General features: G+C 66.0%; 2 protein-coding genes across 3 annotated transcripts; one reads left to right on the top strand and one right to left on the bottom strand.

Annotated features, from left to right (window-relative positions):
- Positions 1–4,023: 4,023 nt before the first annotated feature.
- SIGIRR (single Ig and TIR domain containing) lies at positions 4,024–6,875 on the top strand (the record flags this gene model as incomplete). Its single annotated transcript, NM_001315689.1, is given in 8 exon segments — positions 4,024–4,222; positions 4,674–4,807; positions 4,904–5,044; positions 5,416–5,559; positions 5,690–5,792; positions 5,857–6,007; positions 6,221–6,410; positions 6,712–6,875. Coding segments are annotated over 8 exon segments (1,226 nt in total), but the record flags the coding sequence as incomplete, so codon positions are not given.
- A 929-nt stretch (positions 6,876–7,804) lies between these two features.
- Positions 7,805–16,320, bottom strand: PKP3 (plakophilin 3). 2 transcript variants are annotated; one of them, XM_013987650.3, is made up of 14 exons: positions 16,197–16,320; positions 14,534–14,729; positions 12,392–12,471; positions 11,627–12,255; positions 11,415–11,538; positions 10,964–11,168; positions 10,456–10,630; positions 9,913–10,030; positions 9,662–9,832; positions 9,401–9,586; positions 8,888–9,041; positions 8,540–8,732; positions 8,375–8,462; positions 7,805–8,186 (listed from the first exon to the last, which is right to left on the bottom strand). In XM_013987650.3, exons 1-14 carry the CDS (start codon positions 16,275–16,277, stop codon positions 8,151–8,153), a joined length of 2,436 nt encoding a protein of 811 aa, XP_013843104.2. In that variant the 5' UTR covers positions 16,278–16,320; the 3' UTR covers positions 7,805–8,150. The 2 variants fall into 2 exon arrangements, with proteins under 2 accessions (XP_013843104.2, XP_003354462.2); XM_003354414.5 differs by lacking the exon at positions 16,197–16,320 and having other exon boundaries at positions 14,534–14,856.
- Between the last annotated feature and the right edge of the window lie 1,553 nt (positions 16,321–17,873).

The following is a 17,873-nucleotide window of genomic DNA, read 5'->3' as shown; positions in this document are numbered from 1 at the left end:
GGAGAGCCTAGCCCTTTGCCTCCTGCCTGGCTGCTCCTGGGAGGTCACTGACTGCTGGAGGCCATTAGCCTGTGCCTCAGGTGCTTATGCTGCCTACTCAGCCCCAGGGCCCCCTGGGGGCCCTGGCTTGAGGGCTGCTACTAGGTCCCACCTACATCCAGGAAGCTGAGGCTCCTTGGCGGAGAGGTGCACTTCCTCCTGTGCTATGGGGTCCTGAGCCCAAGATGCACCATCACCCAAGGTCTTGAAGGCCTCAGGGAGGTCTGAGCAGGGGGGCTTGGCACAGGGTCAGGTCGAGGCTGTGGGAAAGCTGATGCTGCACCGAGGATGCTCCACTGGAAGGCTCTGCCCCCGTGCGGGTGAGAGCAGGGACAGGGGATGACGGGGACCCCTGCCTGATTTCTGACCAGAGCCCTGAGTCCCAGGACAGTCTGTGGGTCTGTGATGCCCCCGCCCCGCCCCCCCCCAGCTCCGAATGGGGACCTGCTGTTGAGGGCGTCTGTCTGCTTCTTTAGCTAGAAAAGGGGGCACAGCTCTCCCATCCCCGCCTGAAACTAAGGTCCACATGATCCCCCAGCCCCTGGTACCTGCTCACCGTTTGGGGGCTACACCTGGGAGGTGGACGGGGAGGGAGGCAAAGAGCCCTGCTCAAGGCCCCGGTGCTGTGAGCATTCCCACAGGAACCCTGTCACCCCTGCAGGTCAGAGTCAGAGCTACATCGGGGCTGCCCACTGGGACGGGGGCATCGCTGCATGGAGACTCCCCACTCTCCTGGGGGTTGGGACTGTAGGGGGCATCCAGGAAGCAGGCCAGACTACCCAGCTCCTTGTGAGTGTGCAGGACGGCCCTGACTGGGGGTCTGCTTGCCAGGACCCCCAATTAGCACCATGGACCCCAGGCTTTGGGCACCCTCCCCCCACCTTCCAGGCCATGGGAAGGGAAGGACGGTGCCTGGGCTGGACTGGGGCGGGCCCCAGAGGAAGGAGCTGCTTGACTCAGAGTTACAGGAAGAGTGGGGCAGGCGGGGCTGGGGGGGAGAACCACCAACTGCCCGCCGCGGAGGAGGGTGGGTGCCTGGGTGGGGTTTAGGCTTAGGAGAGGATGTGACTGCAAAGCCAGGAAGCTACGGGGAAAGTTCTGATTAAACACACAAACAAAAGTCAGGTCCTCACCGTGCTTGGCAATGCGTCCGGGGCAGCCGTGGCGCTTCGGACCAGGCGGGGGGCCCAGCTGAGCAAAGACTTTGCTCCCAAGCCCACGTCAATGACCTCAGTGGCCGACATCCCCTCCTCAGGAGGAAAGAGCTGGAACCAGGTGACTTTGTGCCCTCCCTCCCACGGTGGCCTTGTTGCTCCGCGTGAGCCTGTGTCCTCGTCCTCCGTTGCTTTTCCCAGCCTGAGGCCTGTCCTCAAAATCAGGCCTGGCTGAGGGGAGGCCCGCAAAACATGCGGCACGTGTGTGTGTGTGTGTGTGTGTGTGTGTGTGTGCGCGCGCGCGCACGTGTGCCTGGGAGAGAGCAAGGGGTGACGGTGGCCAAGCAGGGGGTGAGGGGCAGTGTGCCTGGTGCGGGGTGTGTACAGGTGCTCACAGCCATGTGTCCTGTGGGAGCTTTTGCAGGTGTGTGCTGTGCGTGCCAGGTGTGTGGACCACCGGAGCAGGAAGTGTGGGGAGTGTGCACAGGGACTGAGAGCTTAGTGCAGGCAGGGGTGGGGTGTGCAGGGGTGGGTGTACAACATGCCAACTGGACAGAGGGAGGGTTGCAGGGGAAATGGCAGGGGGCTGTGTGCGTGTGAGGGTGACAGGTGTGCAAAGGAGATTGCAGGGGAGGGTGTGCAGGGACACCCCTGTCACCTGGCCATGCGGCTTGGCCTTAACTTCCAGGAGGGTCCAGGGGATGGCAGTCTTCTGAGCTCGGGGGGCGAAGGGGCTGCTGCACGAGTTGCCCTGGGACCTGCTGGGCTGGGGGCACCTCCTTCTGGGTGAGGGGGATGAGCTTCCTGGTCTTCCACGGCCCCCAGGGGGCTGGTTCTCCCGCTTCGAGGACCTTCCCAGGCATGCCCTCCATCCTAAGGGCTTCTGGAAGGACCCTCTGCATTGGTCCCATGGGAATGAGCCTGATGCTCCACCAATTTCTGAGGAAGTTCCAGCCACGCCAGGGGCTTCCAGGTCCACAGTGGGTCACTCATGCAGAAGGAATTGGGGGCAGGTTGAGACTCATCCCTGCACAGCCTTAGGGGCCCCGTGGGTGGAAGGACAGCCTGAAGGAGGCAGGGCCCCGGTGTGTCCCCTTAGCAGGGCGGGAGGGAGTGGAGTAGATGCCCAGTAAAAACCCACTGGACTAGTGGGGGGACCTGGTGCGGGGGGGATGTGCCCCAGGTCCGGCTGCAAGGAGGCTGGTGTCCTCGATGGCTCTGGCCCTGGGGCTTCACAGGCCCTCCTTTGGCCCAGGTCACTGTAGAACTTTTGGTGTCTAGAGGTGGGTGTGGCTGCTGCCAGTCTGGCTGGGAGCACCCCAGACCCCCATAGGAGAGAAGGGTCACCTCCGGGCGGGTGGGGGCTTCCTGTGGAGAACTAGACAGATAACGTGGATGAAAGTCTCTGGGTTTGAAGATGACAAGGAGTGGGGGTACCAGCCCAGGATCCAGGAGGGCTCCCCTGAGACCAGGCCTGGCTCTGATGCTCCTCCCGTCTCAAGGTCAGCCTCCAGTGCTGTGTTTGTATGCATATGTGCACTGGGCCTGAGTCCAAAACAAGCCCAGGCACATGAGAGGGGTGCCAGGGGCACTGTCCCACCCTGAGCTGTCACAGTGGCTCCAGGGCAGATGAAGTTCAGCCTGTGGGCCCCTCCCTGGGCATGGCCGGTGCGAGGTGGTGCCCTTGTGTGAGGTGCCTGGGGCTGTGCTGGTGCCTGGGGCGCTGCCACTTCCACGAGGCAGCCAGTGCAGAGGCAGAGCTTTGGTGGCCAAAGTTACACGTTAACTCATCCTGTTCTTGTTTAACTTGCTCCTGGGGATGGCAGCAGCCTCTGACCTGACTTGGAGCCCTGACTGACCAGTCACAGGGACAGAGTGAGTCCTGCCCAGCCCTTGGGGGATCAGTCTGCTCAGCCAAGGAGGAGCCCGTGGAGCTGTGGGTGGCACCAGTGTCCAGCCTGCCTCGAGGAGGCCCCGCCAGAACATGGCAGGTAGACGGTCAGAGAGGGACGGGCACGGGCTCCCCCCCCCGCTCTTGCCCCTCACCCTGCTCCATGCTACCCTGCTGCCTCTCTCTCGAGGCCTGAGGGCCTGAGCCCAAGGCTAGGATGGGCCCTGAAGGCTTTCCTGCCCAAGGCCCCTAGACCAGGCTTGTGGGGGCCGTAAAGCCCAGGAGACCAGGGGCGGGCTCTGGCGGAGGCTGCTGGGCTGCTAGGAGACCACGCTGCCACGATGAGGGTGGTCTTCTCTGACCGCCCCCCAGAACTGAGCACTCTTAAAGGGGAGATGAAGGTGAGAAAGTCAAGATCTCAGGAGGTGAGAAGCCTTTGCCTATGGCCAGGTGAGGGTCCCGAAACCCCAAGTCTCCATGCCACGTAGAAGGTGCTGGCACACCCAACCTGAGTCCCCCAACCCACCGGTGTCCACATCCGCTCTAGCTCCCCCAGGAGAGGGGCCGGCGCCTAGGCATCTCTGCAGTGGGCACACAGGAAGTGTGGGGGCTGACGTCCTGGGTGGACAGGCAGCTAGGTGGGCCCTGCTGGGCTAGGATGGAACAGGTCGGCTCAGCTTTGACTTTGGCCACTGCTGTCCAGGCTAGCATCCTCTCTGATGATGGGGCGGGCAGAACGTGTAAGAACCAGCCTCTGCTGGGGGACGATGTGCCAAGTGCCAGGCCCCGTCCCTCATGGGACCCGTGGACAGACATGGCATGGCTTCCAGGCAGCACACGCCGCTGATCATCTTGGCTTTTTCTGGCCCCCAGAGCATCTGTGGACAGCAGGAGGCTGGCAGCGTGGGCACGGCTAACCACTGGGTCCTCTTTCTGTAGGAGTCTGCGACAGGGCCCTTGACTTCCTCTCCCCATCTGGAAACCAGGTCCTGGGGCCTGCCCTGGGCAGTGCGGTCACTCTGAACTGCACAGCCTCGGTGGTCTCTGGGCCCCACTGCCCCCTGCCCTCAGTCCAGTGGCTGAAAGACGGGCTGCCGCTGGGGAATGGAAGCCACCATGACCTCCATGAAGACTCCTGGTAAGAGATGAGGGTGTCCACACTGGATATACCCATGGCCAGTGGCTTCTCTGACCAGCAGCCTGGTATAGAGCCACCTGGACATGGGCTAGGGAGTGACCGTCCAGACATGACATGGGCGGAGTGCCACCCTGGATGCAGCTAAGAGGCAGTGACTGCAGGTGGAGACAGCCCCTGTAGACACTTTGTAGTTTGCCCAGGGCATAAGTGCCAGCAGAGTCCTACAGCCTGAATTATGAATTAACCTCAGGTCAAGCCTGGGCTCTGAGAACCCCCAGGACTCAGACCCAGGATTAAGGCGACTGTCCCCAAACAGATCCATGCCCCCTTTTCCCTTAGCTCATAGCCCAAGGTCTGCCCAGGAAGCCCCAATCTGCAGCCTTTTTGGGCAAGTCCCAGACAAGTGGGGCTCTGGGGCCCCAGGTGAAGGGGTGTGGCCTGGTCTCTCCAGGGTCAAGGCCAACTGGTCAGAGGTGCTTGTGTCCAGTGTCCTGGGGGTCAACCTGACCAGTACTGAGGACTTTGGGACCTTCACCTGCTCCATCCAGAATGTCAGCTCCTCCTCCTTCATTCTCCGGAGAGCTGGTGAGAGGGTCCACTGGGGTCAAGGGTAGGAGGGAGGCTTGGGGAGCCTTTAGGCTTGGAGGGTGCTGGGGTGGCTGACTGCAGCTCTGTCCCCAGGTCTGGCTGGACATGTGGCCACAGTGCTGGCCTCAGTCATGGTCCTGCTGGCCCTGCTCCTGGCAGCGCTGCTGTATGTGAAGTGTCGGCTCAATGTACTGCTGTGGTACCAGGACAAGTATGGGGAGGTGGAGATGAATGGTGCGCGGGCCCGGATGGACCGGGAGGGACGCTCAGCCACCCGGCCTCTCTAGGCTCAGCTGTGGGGGCTTTTCTGGAGGTGGGGTGAGGAGGCATTCTTCCCTGGCGGGCACCCAGTCCAGGAAAGGGGTGTCTCCGTGCAGCCCAGGAGGGCCCTGGGCGGGCAGAAAAGGAACCATATGCTGATCCCAGGGCTCCACTCAGAATCCTGTGCTGAGGAGGGGTCCAGGCAGGGCCTGGGGCTGGAATCTGCTGGGTCTGCGTCTCGGGGGTGGCCTGGCCCCTGTGGCACAGGGGAGAGGGTTGCGGGACGCCGAGGGTGGCGGGTCCTGGCCTGGAAAGCCGCCGCGCTGACCCGCCGCCGTCCACAGACGGAAAGCTCTACGACGCCTACGTCTCCTACAGCGACAGCCCGGAGGACCGGAAGTTCGTGAACTTCATCCTGAAGCCGCAGCTGGAGCGGCGTCGGGGCTACAAACTCTTTCTGGACGACCGCGACCTCTTGCCGCGCGCAGGTACCGCGGCGCCCCGCCCGTTTCCCCTCGGGCCCCGCCCCGTCTCGCCCCGCTTCCGGCCCAGGCTCCGCCCCGCCCCGCCCCCGTCTCAGGCTGGGCCCCGCCCCCGCCGACGCCCGCGTTCCCGCAGAGCCGTCCGCCGACCTCCTGGTGAACCTGAGCCGCTGCCGGCGCCTCGTCGTGGTGCTGTCGGACGCCTTCCTGGGCCGGGCCTGGTGCAGCCACAGCTTCCGGTGGGTTCCGTGCGGGGCTGGGTGGAACCCAGCCGCGCCCCCGCTGACGGTGCCACCCTCGCAGGGAGGGCCTGTGCCGGCTGCTGGAGCTCACGCGCAGACCCATCTTCATCACCTTCGAGGGCCAGCGACGCGATCCCGCTCATCCCGCGCTCCGCCTGCTGCGTCAGCACCGCCACCTGGTGACCCTGCTGCTCTGGAGGCCGGGTTCCGTGGTGCGGAGGGGGGGCCGGGGGGCTCGTGGAGGAGACCCCGGGGGTGGGGGTTCCACGGCCAGGTGCCCAGAAGAGAGGGCCTCCTTGGAGGTCCCTGGAGCCAGGTGAACGCTCGCTGCAGAGTGTGCTCTTTGAGGCCAAGGAGGCTGGGGCTTTGTGTGTTGGCACCCCCCACACCCCATGTGTTGCTAACTTCCACATTCTGGTCTCCAGACACCTTCCTCCGATTTTTGGAAAGAGCTACAGCTGGCGCTGCCACGGAAGGTGCAGTACAGAGCCATGGAGGGAGACCCCCAGACCCGGCTGCAGGATGACAAGGACCCTATGCTGATCGTGGGGGGCCGAGGCCCTGAGGGTCGGACCCTGGACCCGGAGCTGGATCCTGACCCTGAGGGGGACCTGGGTATGCCCACTGGCCCCACCCCTGGCCCTGAAAACCTCAGACTGGGTTGGAGGGAGGCTGCATAGGTGGAAGAGCCACAGAAGGGGCCCAGGTGGCGGGGACTGCTCCCTGAAGCCCATGGATGGGCTTAACCCCTAGCATCTCCCTTCACTCTTCCCATGGAGGTGGTCAGGCCCAGGGCCTGCCTAGGAACCTCCTGGGCCTCAAATGCCACCATGCAGGAGGGGCAGCGGGGAGTGACCCTGGCAGAGGGCAGGCTCTGGGCAGCCCAGCCTCAGGCCTGGTGGTGCCCCCTCTGCAGGTGTGCGAGGGCCCGTCTTTGGGGAGCCAGCAGTTCCATCACATGCAAGTGGGGTCTCGCTCGGAGAAGGCCGTGGCAGTGAAGTGGATGTCTCGGACCTGGGCTCCCGAAACTACAGTGCCCGCACGGATTTCTATTGCCTGGTGTCAGAAGATGACGTGTAGCCTCTGCCCAATGGAGCAGCAGGATCGCTGGGGACAGCTGGGGGCAGGGCTGGGTTTTTCCCCCCACTCAGCAGGACCACAGTCCCTGGGTACCTGTGGCCTGGGACCTTGGGGAAAGGGAGTGGCCCTGGAAACCCTCCCTGTGCCAGAAATAAAGTCCTTCTGAATCCCGCCCGAGTCTAAGGGGGCAGGCCGGGTCCTGGGCAGAACGCCCCCACTTCCATCTCAGTCCCTCCAGGGCCCTGGACCTCGCCTTTTCTCACCCCATGGCCACTAGTTGCTAAATCTGACCGTCCGCTTAAACCCACCCCTCCCTGTCCTCCGTCCTGATCCAGCTCAAGCACGTCCCTTGCAGTGGCCTCCTTGGGTCTCCCTGCTTGGGGGTGTGACTGTCCCCAGTCCCCCTCTGATCCAGGCATACCTGGGGGGGGGGGCAGCCCCCTTAGAGACTTCAGGTAGGAGTCTTTTGGTGTAAAAATATCACTGGGAGCTTTCCAATCAAGTCGCCTGGCTCGGTGAGCAGGAGAGGGGTTCCAGAACCTCCTGGATCCCAAGCCTCAAACAGACAGCATGAGTATACCTGTCAGGGCACCCCAGGCCCAGGAAGGTGGGGCAGAGAGGTGCTGCGGGCACCTCCCACACAAGCAGCACAGCAGGGCAGCACCAGCCAGTAGTGGTCACAGCTGCCCCAGGAGTGGTCATCCCTCTGTTGTGTCTGGGCCACACTTGGCTTGAAGCTCTCTCTCGGCCAGCTCTCCTGCTGCTGGACACTCTCTCCTCCCTGGACTGGGTCCCCTGACCTGGAGAGGCCTGCGTCTGGGCCTAATGGGGAGTGCCCTCAGGGGCAGGCATGACTATGCTTGGGACCACTGCCGAGTCCTTGGATCCGACCCCCACATCTGACCAATGGAAGCGGGTGGAGCTGTGGCTGCTGTGTTCACGGCCACCTTTATTCCCAGTGCTGGCTGTCCCAAGGCACTGCTGGGCCACAGCCAGCCCCACCTCTGCCAGTGTGACCTGGCCACCATCCCACGCATCAGAGCATCCTCAAGCCCTGCCCCACTCCCTGCCCTGCAAAAGCCAAGTCCCCAGCCACAAGCCCTTGTCCCCTCCCCATGGCCCAGGCCTTCAAGCTGCACGTGGATGGGGCTCCAGCGAGAGGCCCCTGGGCCGTCGTCAACCTTCTCCTCCAGGCTGGCTGGCGAGCAGCCCTGAGCGAGCCCTCCCTTGGAGGCTGGGTCACATCGCATTCCCCTTCTCCAGGGACGGCCTCGCCTACGGGCCCAGGAAGTCCTCCTTGCGGTAGCCCTTCTGCAGTGGAGAGGGGACCCAGAGTCAGGGCACCAGCTGCCCTGTACCCCGCCCTCCCCGGGGTGCTGGAAGTGGGCTCCGGGTCTCCCCGGGTCTCCAGCGCCACACAGGTTTCCGTGTCCCTCCCTGCCGTCCTGTGTCCACGGCCCACACGCCTGGCCTGGCCTGCCCTGGGTCCCAGAACATACCGCCCGGAAGTCCCGGTGGAGCTTGCTGTACTGCCACAGGTTGGCCAAGAGGCTAGAAGCCGCCCGGGAGGACTTCTCACTGTCGGGGCTGCGGGCAGGAGGCAGGGGTCAGCAGGGTGACCCGCGCTGCCAGAGCGGGGGCGGGCTGAGGGCCTGGGCCTTTACCTGTCCTGCTTCTTCTTGATGAAGACCAGCTTGCGGAGCCCGTCGAAGTAGAGCAGGTCTCGGGCGGCCACAGGACTGGCCACCACCAGGTTGTTGAGGACGGCTATGATGTTCACCAGGACGTCGGCCGGGGGGGACTTCTCACCCACGCTGCCGGGCAGCTTCTCGATCAGGTGACTCACCACTTTGGTGGCTGCCAGAAGGGGGGGGAGGTCAGTCCCCTCCGTCCCCTGCTCCCCCAGGGAGCTGGCATGCCTGTCTGTCCAGGGGCTGCAGCGGCCCAAAGCCCGCCGGAGGGGAGCAGCCCGTGGACAGGCAGAGCCCAGGCTCTGGGCCGGGCGGACTCACACATCTCATCCTTGTTCCTGGCGTTCCGGGACAGGTTTCGGATGAGGCCGGTCAGGGAGCGCAGCTGGTGGTGGTCGGCGGTCCGAACTCGGTCCAGCAGCGGGTTCAGGATGCGCTCCTGCTCCAGAGCCAGCCGGCTCAACACGCCCGCCCACTGCAGGCGGAGAGAGGCTGGCGACTCAGGTGCTGGCGCCCCTCCTGGCCCCGACCGCCGGCACCGCCCTTCAATCCAGCGCAGAACCTAAATCCGCCCAGGCCCCTGAGGCCCGCCCTGCTTGGGCCGCGGACCTCTCCCTCCCGGGGCCGCTCGGCGGCCGCGCGGGCTCCGCGGGAGGCGGGGCGCGCACCCCGGGCCGCGCCTGCGCACCTGCCTTCCTCCCCCCCCTGCTCCGAAGTTCTGGCTCCCCCGTCGGCCGGCGAAGGCCGAGAGAGCCGGGCTCCCGTCCCGACCCCGGTGTACGCCTCGCGTCCCCAGCGCGCAGCCAGAACGCCAGCGGGGCCCCGCGGCCTCACCCTGCGGTCGCCCGCGGTGATGTTCTGCAGCGCCCCGGCGGCCGCCTCCGTAGTGTGCCGGTTGAGCTCACAGCGCTGCAGCAGCCGGTTGTACAGCCCCACGACCTGCGGGCTCCACAGCCACTCGAGCCCCTTGGGGTCTTTAGACACCTCGGCAAAGGTGAGCGCGTCGGCCGCGAGGGGCAGCTGGGCAGGAGGGCGCAGAGGGTCAGCCAGGCTCGGCCGGGCCCCCTGCCCCCACCCGCCCAGGTCCGCGCCCACCTCTCGGAGCCGCCGGCTCTGTGGCGTGAAGCAGCCCACCACCTCGCCCGGCGGCGCCCCCGCCGTGTCCCGGCGGCCCCTGCCTTCCAGCCGCTGCAGGGCCGATGGCGGCATCTCATCGTACAGGCGGTAGGACAGGTTCCTGAGCACGCACACCGCGTTCTCCACGCTCTGCGGAGGGTGGACCGCGGTCAGAGCAGGTGGGACCCCCTTGCCCCCCGCCCCCCACCCGGGCACTGGCCGACCCTCACCTTGTCCTCACACTTGCCCACGTCCAGGGCATGGTGGATGTAGGTGACCAGGGCGTCCACTAGCCCGTGGCACTCGCGCATCTTCTGGCGAGTGGCCTGGGACGCTGAGCTGAGGTTCCTGTGGATGGAGGCAGATCAGAGGTTCCCACGGAGCCCACCCCACAGGAACCCAAACCCAAGGGCTGAGAAGCTAAGCGCTGACCCCCTCCTCCCCCAGGGCTGGGTCCACCCCTTGGCACTTCCTGCTCCTTGTCCCTACTGGGGACCAGCCCTGGCTCCGCCGCGTACCCATCCCCCATCCGCTCCTCAAGTCGGGGGTGGGGGCAGGGGCAGGGATGTTAGCACTGTCAGATCAAGTCCCCAATACTGCGATGCCTGAGCCTGCAGCCTCCAGAATCTGTTGACATCTGACTGGCGACCACACCTGGCAGTCAGCACCTCTGCCTGACTCTCTCCCCTTCCCCAGGCCGGCTGGCTGCCTCTGCCTTGCCATTCAGACCTCAGCTCCACGTGATGCTCCCTGGGCCTCCCCTGCCCCCTCACCTGAGGAAGCCTGTGGCATTGTAGAAGATCTCGGCCTCGGAGGCATTCTGCTGGATGAGGGGTGGCCCTCCAGCCCCCGAGAGTGGGCTCAGTACCAAGTCTGTGAGCTGCTCCAGGGTGTCTCGGGCCAGGCGGTCCTTCAGGTGGTCACTGGAGGACAAGTTCCACAAAATCCCTGTGGCAGGTGGGCCGAGGCCATGGTCAGGACAGCCCACCAGCCCCTTCTGGGCCGTCCAGGGGTGGTGGGGAGGAGGCTCTTAACCTGTCCCAGGGCCCCACCTGGCTTTGAGCCTCACACAAGAGCCTCGCTGGGGAGAGCCTGAGTGTGACCGTAGGGTCACGGGGCTGCAACAAAGCGGAGGACAAGGCTTGGGGACGTGGGGCCTGTGGCTGGAGGCTGGCTCCAGGTAGACATATGCCACAGGAAGCACTGGAGGCTGAGGACCGAGGCCCAGGACCAAGGGAAGGGCGGCAAGAGGAAGGGGCGGCTGCCGGGGACCAGGACCACCTGTGACGTTCTTGCGCAGCTCGTCGTCCTGCTCACGCAGGGTCCGCAGCAGCTCGAAGATGCCATTCTCTTCCACCAGGGCCAGCTTATTGTCTGCATTGTCGTAGACAAGGTTGCGCATGGCGCCTGTGGCATGGCGCTGCACCTCCTGGTTGGCATGGTTGAAGAGCTTCACCAGCCGAGGCACAGCCTGAAGGCTGCGGGCCTGTGGGCACAGGCATGCAGGTGTTAGCTCAGGTGCACACACGGTATAGGTGTGTGTAGACGTGTGCAGGCAGATACAGGTGGGTGCAGACGTGTGCGGGTCACCCCCCCTGCCTCTCTGCTGCTGAGTAAGCTCTGGGCAGGATGGGGTCTGCGCAGTCAACTTGGGGATGAGGGAGGGATGGTCAGGGACCAGAGAACAGTGGGAGAAGTGGGGGCCAGTGAGGGAGTCAGCAGGGGTGGTCACCTGCTTCTTGGCTGCTGCGTCGCTGTAGCACTTGTGCTGGATGTAGGCTGCTCCCAGCACCTGCAGGTTGGGATCTGAGGCCATGAGGTATTTGACTGCTGAGGGCAAGTCCATGTCGTCAAAGCTGCAGAGACAGGAGATGGGGCAGGCTGACCCCAGGAACGCGCCAGGGTCGGGGCAGAAGCCCCCTCCCTGAGCCAAGCCCGGCTTACCCGCTGCTAAGCCTCTGCAGGGTGCGGCGGCCACCATAGCTGTCCAGCCCACGCAGGTCCGGCAGGTGGCCCGAGTCAGCCAGGCTGAGGCTGAGGCTGCGCACCGATGGTGCCCGGTTCATGGGCTCCAGGACACCCCCTGGTGCTCCCCCAGCTCCCCCACGGCTGCGGTGGCTACTCTGGAACCTCTGCAGTGTCCGCATGGCCGGGGCACGGATGGTCCGGCTGGGCGGCCCCTCAGCAGCCTCTGGCCAGTCCAGGCCCGCTCGGCCAGAACTCGAGCTGGCCTGGCGCTCATAGGCAAAGGCCCGGTAGGCGGAGGCGGCGGCCGGCTCCAGCTGCTCAGACAGCACGCTGCAGCGGTCGTCTGGGCCGCCGGCCCCCAGCCTCAGCGAGCGCAGGGACAGGGTGTCGTAATCCATCCGGCTGCCCACCCCACCGCGCTCGTGGAAGGACACGGGCCGGGTGGGCATGGGGGCAGCGGGCTGGACACCTCCGTACCCTGCAGCGCCAAAGGCACTGCCCCCATTGTGGGCTGAGCTCAGCCTCCGGCTGGAGCTCAGATCCACAGCTGAGCGTGAGGACCAGGAGGCAGGGCTGTAGGTGGGCTTGGCGATGGGCCGGAAGGTCTGTGGGGCAGTAAGGAGGGCAGCTGAGGGCGCGCTTGGGTTCACCTGGTGCCCGTCTCCTCTTCTGACCCGAGCCCCAAGCCTCCCCCAGAACCCCCCTCACAAGACCCTCTGGGCTGGAGAGGGTGTCACTTACTGAGGTGGTGTCCCCACTCAGGCCCTGGGAACGTGAGCTGAAGCCAGCCTGCAAGGTGTGGTACTGAGCCCGGGACCCACCTGCGGACAGGGATAGCGGTGCCTGGCTGGGCCGATGGCAAAGCGCTGGCCTCCTGCCTCCCCTCTGGCCCTGAGACTCGGCGGGGAGGCCAGTGGACCCCATTGCCTCATCGCCCTCCCCACAGCCCCCTGCCCTTCCAGCTGTGCCCCTCCCAGCGGGGGACAGAGGCGCTCACCCTGCTGACTTCCTGGCGGCCTGGGGACTGTGCCAGGGACTCTTCTGCCAGCTGCCCAATCCCAGCCAGGGTACAGCGCCTGGCCCCCTCCCCCAGGAAGCCACACTGACCTCCTGTGAGCCTGTCCTGCCCTGTGGCCACACAGAGTGATGCTGCACTCGCTGAGGACAGTGTCCCTGGACCGGTGCCCTGAGGTGCGGTCCCCTGACCCACCTGGCTGAGCCAAGCCTGCCCCTGGCCACATATAGGCCGAGGGCACTGGCGCCAGCCCGACTGCATGGTGAGTGGACAGACGGGTGGGTGGGGGAGGGCAGAGGGGGGAGAGATGGGGGAGGGCAGGCTGGGCCCCCGGAAGGATGAGAGGTGGATTACAGTCGGATCTGTGGGAGGGGGTCTGGGAGGGGGTCGCGACAGTGAAGGACAGCTGGAGAAATGAATATGAGACCGACACAAGGGGGGGACCAGGGTGGTCAGGTGCACAGAAAGAGCTGGAGGGCACCTCCAGAAGAGCCGGGTAAAGGTCAAACCAGGGCAGAGCGGTGGTGGCAGGCTGGGTGGCATCACCTGGTGATGCAGGGGTGAGGTCTTTGGATAGGGAGGGTGTTCCTGGCGGGGGTCAGCCTCTGCAGAGTCCCTGTGGGGCCGCACCTGGAGGGGGACGCATTCCAGCCCCCAAAGGCCAGGGTAGAGTGACTTGGCTGGAGGGAATCAGGGTGGGGGTGAAGGGAAGGGGGGCCTTGGCCCCTCCCCCACCTCCGCCCCGGTTGGTCTGGGGGACTCCCCCACCCCAGACCTGCCCTGGTTAATGAGGCTTCTGGGCAGGGGCTATTAACCCTTTGACGCTAGTGAGACTCAGCCTGGGGGGCACGCCCCCAGCCTGAGGACCTTACCCCCACCCCCAAATTATAATCCTCTTTCCCCTAATTGGCAGGGTAGCCAGGGTGGTAATTAACCCCTCCCTGCTCCTTCCTCTACCCCATGACCCTGGGCACCCAACGTGGCCACCAGCAAGCCAGAGGCCCAGGGAGGGAGGACCCAGGCATCCAGGCCCCTGTACTGGTCCTCTTCTGCCCTGACCGGCGACTGGGAAGGGCCGTCTGAACCCCTTGTGAGTCGCCGTGAACATGGCCTTGGTCCCTGACATCCTGGGAGGTTCATCTTACTGCCTAACCTTGATCCCTGCTGCTGAAGCCTAGGACATGGCGTTTCTGGAAGCGCCCTGAGCTCCTTGCCCCTATGGGATCCTTTAAGACCGGTGCCCGCCCGCACCCTCGTACCTGCCCATGTGCACACTGACGCCCACACCAATGGGACCAGGGTCTGCCTGGCCCTGAGGGCCTTCCCACACCCCCTGCTGTCACGGTCACTGTTGCTGGGCCCTCCCCTGCAGGTCCACAGGGAGACCCCGGCCCAGACAGGCTCGTTCTTGTCCAGGAGTCGCAGGCCCTGCCCGTTTCCGTGGGGTGTGCACGGGATGCTAGAGTCTGGGCATCTGTCTCGGTGTGTTTGTGTCTCTGAGACCGCGTGTGAGCCTGTGTTCCGGGTTTGCCGACAGAGATGGGCCTGGCTGGCCTGCCATGTGCCGCTCCTCCCGGGTCCCCGGCAGCGGGGTACGGGGGGCTCAGGACCCAGGGGGCAGGTGGGGCCTGCCCAGGCTGGCAGGGAGGACCCCAGGGACCCTGCCGGGAGGTGGAGGCCTCACCCATGGCTTCTCCCACGCCTGGTGGGGCGGGGCGGGTGACTCAGTGCGGGCAGAGGCCTCGGTGAGTCAGGGAGCGGAGCCCGGAGCGGGCCCCGGCGCGGCCTCTGGCCCTGGCACCACCACACCCACCGGGGCCCCCTCTGCCCACCGCCGCCCAGCGCCCACCCTGCTGCCGTCCGCCTACCTCTGGCCGCCTCGGCCACCCCCTCGGGCTCGGTGGCCCCGTTGTGCCGAGGCTGTTGGCCCAGCTGCAGGAGGCGGGCGCGGACCTGCTCCTGGACGCGGGCCGCCCGCCACCGCTCAGCCTCCGGCCCTTCCGCGCCCCGGCGGTCCAGCTGCAGGTCCGAGGGCAGCGCCAGGGAGCACACGCCGGCCTCGGGCTGCAGGGCCGACAGCAGGAAGTTACTGTCCTGCATGGCGGCCGGCTTGCGGGGCTGGGTCCGCCTGGCCTGGGCCCCGTAGCCGCCTCCAGCCGTCTCCGTCCCGTGCGCCCTGTCCCTGAAGTCCCCTCCCCGCTGGCCTCGCCCAGGGCTGGGCTGAGCTCAGCGAGGGGCGGGGACACCTGGCCAGGTGGGAGGGAGGGGCCAGGGCCGCTTAAGGTGGAGTTTGGGCGGAAGAACAGGCCCTGCACGTTCCCCCCTGTTCCCAGACGGGACAGAAGGGGTCTGGGGCCCTTCTTTGTTCCCAGCCTGTAAAGGCCACAGTAGGTTCTTTGGGCCCATTGTCTTGAGGGTCAGGGAGGGGCCAAGGGAGGCCACTGGGGAGCCTGTGGCAGGGTCCGGAGGCTGAGGGCGGGGCTCCCCCTCCCTGGGAGCTGGGGGCTCTAAGGAACTCCAGGGACCAGGCGGCCCCACTGTGAGGCTGGCGTGAGGCCTAGGCAGGGTCAAGTGCTAAGGAACAGAGCCGAGGAAGAAGGGCTTGGGGTAGACCTTTAGAGCGGAGGGGCTCTGTGGGGCTCTTGTCCTGGCTCTTGGTGCCCGAGAGACCCCAGAAGCAGGAGGATGAGAGACCCCAGAAGCAGGAGGATGACGGGCCCACCGCAGACCCATGACCCTCCAGACCCCCATCCTCTAGACCCCAGAAGCCAGCCCCAGGCCTCCACCTCTGCAGAGCCCTCCCAAGGCCTCTCTGGTGGCCCTCCCAGGCTCCCACCCCCAGCCTGGGGGTGGGAGGGCCGTTCCCAACACGTGAGTCAGGGTTAGGGGCAGGCGGAGCCGCCCCAGGGGGGTGACTCAGAGGGGCTCTCCTGCCCGCTAGGGCGCAGGACCTGGCGTGTGCAGGGAAGAGCCGGGAGTCCGGGCGAGCAGGGTCTAGCAGCATGAGAGCTGAGCAAGGAGTGGGGGCAGGAGCCAGGGAGGAACAGGAGGTGCTGGCCTAGTCGGCTTGCCCCAGAAGCTCTCCCTGGAGCGCCCCGGCAGCTGGACCGGCACGCCCTAAGGCCTCCTGGACCCGTGGGTTCTAGGACCTGCCCCTGGTAGCTGGAGTGGGGTTGAGGGCTGAGCCCAGGAGGGCTGGAGGGGTGGGGGCTGAGTGGCCTCAGGTACCTCCTGGGTGGCCCGTGGTGACTTCCCCCTAACAGGCCCACTCTCCTATGGGAGGCCCTTCTCCTGGGCTCCGGGCCCCTGAAGGCAGGGATGTGGTCCCAGGTGGGAATGGGCGGGGCGGGGGGGGGGCAGTGGCCTAGGGGTGAGGTGGGGCTGGGCTCGGGAGACAGCTCTAGGGGTGAGGGCAGTGCTGGGGGGGGGGAAGTCTGTGGCAGGCTGAGGGGAGAGGAGGGTCCCCGGGAAGATCGGGGGAGTCTGGGGTGGAGCTGCCGGGCTGGGGAGGGGTGCAGGCGGGAGACCTACCCTGCTGGTGGTCGGGACACTGCCGGCCCCGGGGCTCAGCCCCGAGGCCACTGCTGCCGGCCGAGGAGTCCTCGGCTGCATCCTGGGCTCAGCGCTGCTGGCGGCCTCGGTGTGGGGCAGGACTGAGGGGCAGAGGGAGGGCGGGCTGGGAACGCCCGCACGCCCAGAGCTCATCAGACCGGTTGCTTTCCTGGGAGACGTGTTTTGTGTGGAAAAATCCCGGGAGACAAGTTGGTGCGGTGCTCAGTCGGCCTGGAGGCGCACGCCTGGCACAGGGGCCTGGGGCCCGCCCTTCGCTCTGAGTCTGCCTGGGCCCAGCTGGCTGGGCAGCAGGACAGGGGAGCCAGAAGGGGGTGGGGGTCTGGAGGGCTGTGGAGAGGCCCCCACAGAGCCGCAGACGGACGCAGGGGGCTTTAGCGGGGTTGGGGCCGCGGGAGGGAGGGTGCCCCTGGGTGCTGAGCAGCCCGCAGCGTCCCAGCGCCAGTTCTGTGGCACGTCCTCATCTTGCCAGGCAGGCCTGCAGGGGTCCCAAGCTGTGGCGAGCCTCCCCGAGCACAGGTGGCCCTCCCACCCCGGAGCTCCTGCCTTTGTGGTGCGGTGTCCAGGAAAAGCCCAGGGCTCCTGGGAGAGCTTCCTCTAACTGCTGCAGAGACTCAGGGACCCGCTGTGGCTCAAACCTGTCCCCACCTCAAGCCCAGAGTCCAGTCCGACCCCTGCGACCAGGCTTCTCCCCGCTCCGTCTGCCCCTGTGGAGCCAGCAGAGAGCACAGGGAGGGTGGAGGGAGGACTTTCTGCCAGAGGGGCAACTGTGGCAGAAGAAAATCCACCCAGGAGCTTACAAAACAGCGGTAGGGACGTCTGTGCAGGCAGGGCCTGGGAATCTGCTGTGGGCCTCTCCGGTTTGAGGATGGGCACCCGAAGCTTCTTGGGGCCTGGAAGGTGGGTGATGCTCTTACCTGGGAGGTGGTGGGTCGCGGGGGGGGGGGGGGTCTGGACTGTACTGGGGAGCCTGAAGGAAGGGCTTTGCGGGCCCAAGGGGCGGGCCAGCATTTACACGGCTCCGACTGACTTAGAGATAGGGAGCCAGGCAGGTGCAGAAGCCTCTGCAAGAGGTGCTGGGGAGCAGGGGCTGGGGGAGGAGGTGCTTTTCTGGGCCAAGGCCAGAGCCGAAGGCAGGGTGGCGGAGGGAGGAGCCCCCAGTGCTGGCTTTGGTGACCTAGGGACCCTCCCTGCAGGGGCTGCCAGGTGTATGCAGGTGGAGCTGGAGGAGGGGCCCAGAGGTGCCATGGGATGCCTGGAGGAGGGCTGTCAAGGGGCAGAAGATGGGGAGAAAAGCTTGAAGACGTAGAGAGCGCAATTATTGTCAAAACCAAATTCAGGCTCTGGCTGGAGCACAGAGAAGTTAAGTAGGTGGCCTGGGGCCACAAAGCCTGCAGGGGTGAAGATGGATAGTCAGCTGGCGCACCAGGTGCGAGAGCACAGCGCATGGCGGGGAGGGGGGACTCCCGGGATGCCTGCGGCTTCCTGTCGGCCAACTTGCGCCCATGCTCCGGAACCTCCCAACATCTGGAGGGCCAGGGCCTGCCTCCTCCATGAAGCCTGCCCTGATCCCTCCGGGGCCAGACATCCTCCTTTGGCCTGGAAGTTCCCCCAGGGGTCTGGGCCCCCCTGCCTCCC

This window comes from Sus scrofa, chromosome 2, assembly GCF_054392235.1.
Source record: "Sus scrofa isolate SSC_HxYL_T2T_F1_AM1 chromosome 2, Sscrofa_HxYL_maternal_Yorkshire_Landrace_v2.0, whole genome shotgun sequence".
In the NCBI taxonomy this organism is placed as follows: Eukaryota; Metazoa; Chordata; class Mammalia; order Artiodactyla; family Suidae; genus Sus; species Sus scrofa.
Note: the sequence above shows the minus strand (reverse complement) of the source record. Positions and strands in the feature narration are given on the sequence as shown.